The sequence below is a fragment of the Pogoniulus pusillus genome, chromosome 34 (genome assembly GCF_015220805.1).
Source record: "Pogoniulus pusillus isolate bPogPus1 chromosome 34, bPogPus1.pri, whole genome shotgun sequence".
NCBI lineage: Eukaryota > Metazoa > Chordata > Aves > Piciformes > Lybiidae > Pogoniulus > Pogoniulus pusillus.
In genome coordinates this window covers 8,592,378-8,597,832 of record NC_087297.1, presented here as the reverse complement: position 1 = coordinate 8,597,832, position 5,455 = coordinate 8,592,378, and the positions used below count along the sequence as shown (strand labels likewise).

Sequence of the window (5,455 nt, the reverse complement as noted above, 5' to 3'; positions counted from 1 at the left end):
TTATCCAGGTCTCTATCAGTGCAGCTGCACCAGTAGACTGACCTCTGTTTTAAAGCACTTTGAGCAACTCATTTTTCTAGACCAAAGTGCCCCAGAGCCACCTACAGCCGCTCTGCAGCGAGGGAACTGCTCTGCCCACTGCCTGCTCCTCGCTCACAGCTGTCTCCAGCGGGAGGAGCTGAAATCTGAACCAAACCCTCCGAGCAGAGATTGGATCCCTCCCGCCAGCAGCCGGAGAGCCCTCCCAGAAAAACAGCCCGTTTGGGAAAGTGCTTGAGAACATCCCGAAGTGATTGGAGGAGCGGGAAACCCTTCCCCCTTGCACCTGACCTGTGGGTATTTACGGCTCCTTTCAAGGCGCCTCTGCACTGCCACTGTCCAGCCGCGGCGGGCGGATTGCGTGGGGCTGGCGATGCGATAGGAACCGGTGCGATAGGGACCGGGGCGGTAGGGACCGATGCGCTCTCCCTGATCGCACGGCGTGTGAGCTGCGCACCGGCCAGCTCCGCTACGGCCACCCGTGACAGCGCCTGGGCGAAGGACGAACCCTGCCTCCAAAATGCCACGCTCCTTCCTGGTCAAGAAACATTTCAATTCATCCAAAAAGCCGAATTACAGCGAGCTGGACACTCACACAGGTAACAAAGCCACAGGCAGCGGTTGCGGTCAGTGCGTGGCAGCAGCGAGGAGGGGTGGGATTGCTCTGCAGGCTTCCTTCCTTGCTAGCTCCTGCTTTTTTGGTTATTTTTTCCCTCCTTTTGCTCGCAAAGAGGGAGTTCTGAGAAATATGTCAATGCTGCCCAGAATGAATCATAAACGTTTGCTCATCCACTTAAGTTGCTTAGAGAGGATTTGGAGTTTTCCTGTTCTGTATCTGCTGCCGGTGGAATAGAAACTTGTACAAATCCCTCGGGAAGTTTCTCTGCTTCGTTGTGTCAGACTGCACAGATCCAGGAGCAGCATGCTGCTTCGAACAGACTCTCCAGCTGTGAGTTGCCTGCTGCAGGGCACTCTCTCTCCCGATCAGAATATATATATATAAGATCTATGAAATAGTATTTCCTTAATCCTCCTTATATTCAGATGAACACACGGAGTGTTTAGTTTATGCACCTTTTAATCTCCAAACTGTAATTTTTTTTGGTGTCTTTTGAAATTCTTTTTATTTCTCTTACCTTAAAATTTTCTTCTTTCTCCAGTGATTATATCCCCATACCTGTATGAAAGCTACCCAGTCCCTATCATACCACAGCCAGAGATCCTGAGCTCAGTAGCTTACAATCCCATTACCGTGTGGACTACAACCGGGCTGCTACCGTCTCCATTACCCAGCGACCTCTCTCCGCTTTCTGGATACCCCTCATCTTTGGGAAGAGTCAGCCCACCTCCACCTTCTGACACCTCCTCCAAAGATCACAGCGGCTCAGAAAGTCCCATTAGTGATGAAGAAGAGAGAATCCAGTCCAAGCTTTCAGACCCCCATGCAATCGAAGCTGAAAAGTTTCAGTGCAGTTTATGCAACAAGACCTATTCAACTTTCTCTGGGTTGGCCAAACATAAGCAGCTGCACTGTGATGCCCAGTCTAGGAAATCATTCAGCTGCAAGTACTGTGACAAGGAGTATGTCAGCCTGGGAGCACTTAAGATGCACATCAGGACCCACACGCTACCTTGTGTCTGCAAGATCTGTGGCAAGGCTTTCTCTAGACCCTGGCTACTTCAAGGACACATTAGAACTCACACTGGTAAGAACAACCTTTGCAAATGCAGTTTCTTGTGGCTGTAACAACTGGATGCTTTTTTGCTGTTTTTCTCCACAGGTGGAAAATCCAGCAGTGTTCCTTTACTAACGTGGAAAAGAATTTGCAGGATTTCAGATGTTTTACTAAAAAAAAAAAGATAACTTCCCCCCTTCTCATCAAGGGTGGAAGGGTGGGGAAGAAGTGTAGCATGGTCCCCAACTCAGGGCCAGATACTGGTGTAAATAAGAAATGCCCCCTTGGCAATTTTAGGACGGTTCAGCCCATTTCCACTAACTGAAGGTTTTGCTTTAGGGATTTTTTGGTTGACTTTCAGGCTTTGGATGTTGCTAACTTTGAGAATGCTCCAATTGACTCCAAAAGCAATCAGCAAAACCAGGAAGGCAGTGCACGAGGGGCTTCTTTCTGACTCCTTAAACAGCTGCCATGCGCTATCTCAAGTCCTTAAGGCTTAGAAATACATCATCACATTAGGGAGCCTTTTTCTTACGAGGCAAAAACTTGATTTTAATTGAAATAGTAAATGCAGTGTAAGTGTCTGTACAGTTGCTTGCTGCCTTTCAGTCAAAGCTTTCATCCTCAGCAATTCACACAGCACGATGCAGAAAAAGTTCTCAGAAAATATGTGAAAATGCTGGGAGGAGCCCGAGTGAAATGCACTGCCTGCACCTGCAGATGCACAAGGTGTCAGCAGCTTGTCTCTGGAGGCTGCACTTAGCAGCACGTTCTGAGTTCTTCAGGTACAGTCAGCAGCGCTGAAAGCTGCTGTGTCTGTTCCCCGATTAACCTTTTATTGTGCATTCTTTATTGTAAAAACTCCTTTCTGTTTGCTTCTTAGGATAAAAGCTTGGTTTTACCGGAGCTAAACGTGTCCTCCTATTTTAACACTTGATCCTCTTTTCTCTTGATGTTTCCGTTTTAGGAGAGAAGCCGTTTTCCTGTCCTCACTGCAACAGGGCTTTTGCAGACAGATCCAATCTGAGGGCTCATCTGCAGACTCACTCGGATGTGAAGAAATACCAGTGCAAAAATTGCTCCAAAACTTTCTCCAGAATGTCTCTTCTGCACAAACACGAGGAATCTGGCTGCTGTGTAGCACACTGAGTCATGCAGTCAATGTTTACCTGGACTCGATGCATTTCTCCACTCCTGTTCCAAATGATAAGTGGAAATCCAAAGGCGTTTTCTCATCTACTTTTCAGCCAAAAAAAAAACCCACCCACCCCAAAACCCCACCAAACAAGCAAACAAACATACTAGTGGAAGAACTTAGGATGTCAGTAAAAAAGGGGTTTAAGTAGTTTCTGTTCAGCCACACACTCGCATTCTCGAGTGTGAGTTCTGAAGTATGGGGAATGACATTTCAAGTAGCTCTAAAGGAAGAAGCATTCTCAGATTTCTTTATAGAAGAAGCCTAATGTAGGTCGTCTTTTCTCGCTTAGAAAAGGCTGCAAAGTTCACAACACATTCCTGCCAAGCCATTTCAACCAAAGAAACAGTATTTTAAGTGGGACTTTTAGTAAAGAATACTACCCAAGTGAATTTTGCTAGACACCATTTATCTCAGGTGCCTTAAAAAGTATTCCGAGTTTACCTTAGTAAATGTTTAATATTATTCATTGCTGTCTTTTTTATTTTATTTTATAAGAAGCCAAGGCCTTCATTAACAATCTGAAATGCTTTAAATCTGCATAATTAAGAGAGGAAAGGAACCAAAAAAAACCCAACACAACATGTAAAAGAATGTATGAAAAACTGAAAGCCACAAGTTAACCGCATGTGCCTTTATTTTTCACAAGGAAAGGAAAAAAGAAAGACAAGACTGTAGCTTCAAACATTCCTGGTGCATGCTTGACCAACCTTTTCATATGGAATAGCTCCTCTAAACTTTTCATCTTTTTTTCTTTAATAAACGGGAATAAGTGCAAGAGAGGGGGGTCATGGGACTCGGACAATGGTTGTTGTTTTTTAAATGCACAAAGGAAATGCAATATTTTCAGCATTTTACCCCTCCAAGTGCCTTCTTTTTGTTTGTTTGTTTGTTTTCCTTTTTGTATTGATGGTTTTGTAAAGTATGTGGACATAATGTAAATAGTTTTATTTTTATATGACTGAATGTGTTATGGATGAAAGTGAATTGTTGCCTATAGCAGCATCTATAGATAACTTGAAGAAAGTGTGAAGTGAAATTTATGTTGTTTTCTAGCCACTTTTTTTTTTTTTACAATAAACATTTTTAAGTAAGATTTCTGTTGTTTGTTCTAATTAAAGAAAACTTCCCTATCTGCTTGATCAAGGCTTTGGAACGTAGGAAAAATGCATGTGTCTCTGCGTGGTCAGGTGGGCTGCCCAGGGAGGTGGTGGAGTCGCCATCTCTGGAGGTGTTCAAGATAAGACTGGATGAGGCACTTAGTGCCATGGTCTAGTTGATTGGATAGGGCTGGATAATAGGTTGGACTGAATGATCTTGAAGGTCTCTTCCAACCTGGTTGATTTTATGAAGGTAAAAGTGAATTTCAGACACACATCCTTAGTTCACAAGTACTGGACATTAGAAGTCAATATATTTGTTGCATTTCAAAACCACGCAGAGCATTTTTCCAGAGTCACTGCTCCAATCCAATGTTACTTTTTTGTTGTCCCTGAAGGTGTTCAAGACAAGACTGGATGAGGCACTTAGTGCCATGGTCTAATTGATTGGATAGGGCTGGGTACTAGGTTGGCCTGGATGATCTTGAAGGTCTCTTCCAACCTGGTTGATTCTATGAGAGCATTATGAAACAGATTTTATCAAAACCATTTAAATTAAACTTTCTTTTCTTGCATTTTAAGAGTTGAAAAGGGTGCTAATAGAGCAACCTTACTTTAATACTTTTCCTAAAACTGACATTAGGAAGTCTGGGACTGATCCAAAGTTCATTAAAGTCAGCGCAGCCTTACAGGAGCTCAGTAACATTTGCATGATGCTCTTTTAAAGTAGTAGCCAAGTTGCAGCGTGATATATTTTATGTGGCCATCTCAGAGAGATTAAAGATATTTTCATTAAATTATCTTACATATCAGCTCTGTCAGGTGAATGTACTATGCCTATATATCAGATAATGTATCACAGGAAAGAATTACTCAGTAATAAAAAGTAGAAATATTTTACTTCAGATGATTTGACTAAGGACTCCAAGATCTGAATTGCAGGAAAGGGTTACACCACCAACAGAGCATGTCTGACCAGTACTGGCTAGTGCAAAACAACACTGGTTTCAACTGCTAGAAAACAGATAAGCACTCTAAAAACTGCAGTGCCTCCATGGGGGTACCAGCAGGAGCAAACTGTAGCAACACCAAATAGCAAACGAATAGCAAAGCCAAAGTTCCAGCAGTTCGACAGGAAGGGTTCTGGTGGATAAACACAAGGTGCACGTTTGCAAAAGAGTGCATTTCAGCAAGAGAGTGGACAGAGTACACCTGCCTGGCACAGTCTCCCCCTGAGGCCTGCAGAGCAGTGCTTCAGCCGGGCTGCACTGAAGGAATACAGGCAACAGGAACACGAGAGCAGGTTTTGGTACCTAACACTGAAAAAGCATCAACTCAGGTGAAGCTTTTTCTATTCTCCAAACAGCTTCTAACAAAAACTCGAGGTCATAGCAATGATTCCCAAGGACCTGTTAGATTTATTTCTGTTCCAGGAAATAGGCAGA

At 43.6% G+C, this 5,455-nt stretch overlaps 1 protein-coding gene across 1 annotated transcript; it reads left to right on the top strand.

Moving 5' to 3' along the window:
- Positions 1-347: 347 nt before the first annotated feature.
- Positions 348-4,006, top strand: SNAI2 (snail family transcriptional repressor 2). The gene is made up of 3 exons (XM_064170451.1): positions 348-638; positions 1,200-1,745; positions 2,683-4,006. The coding sequence occupies exons 1-3, from the start codon at positions 560-562 to the stop codon at positions 2,862-2,864; spliced, it is 807 nt and encodes a 268-aa protein (XP_064026521.1). The 5' UTR covers positions 348-559; the 3' UTR covers positions 2,865-4,006.
- The last annotated feature ends 1,449 nt before the right edge of the window (positions 4,007-5,455 follow it).

What these genes read in the sequence shown, in the direction of transcription:
- SNAI2 (XM_064170451.1), top strand. Translation starts at nt 560, where the DNA reads ATGCCACGCTCCTTCCTGGTCAAGAAACATTTCAATTCATCCAAAAAG. An exon ending in CGAGCTGGACACTCACACAG is followed by an intron (nt 639 to 1,199) that starts GTAACAAAGCCA and finishes TTCTTTCTCCAG; the next exon opens with TGATTATATCCCCATACCTG. An exon ending in ACACATTAGAACTCACACTG is followed by an intron (nt 1,746 to 2,682) that starts GTAAGAACAACC and finishes TTTCCGTTTTAG; the next exon opens with GAGAGAAGCCGTTTTCCTGT.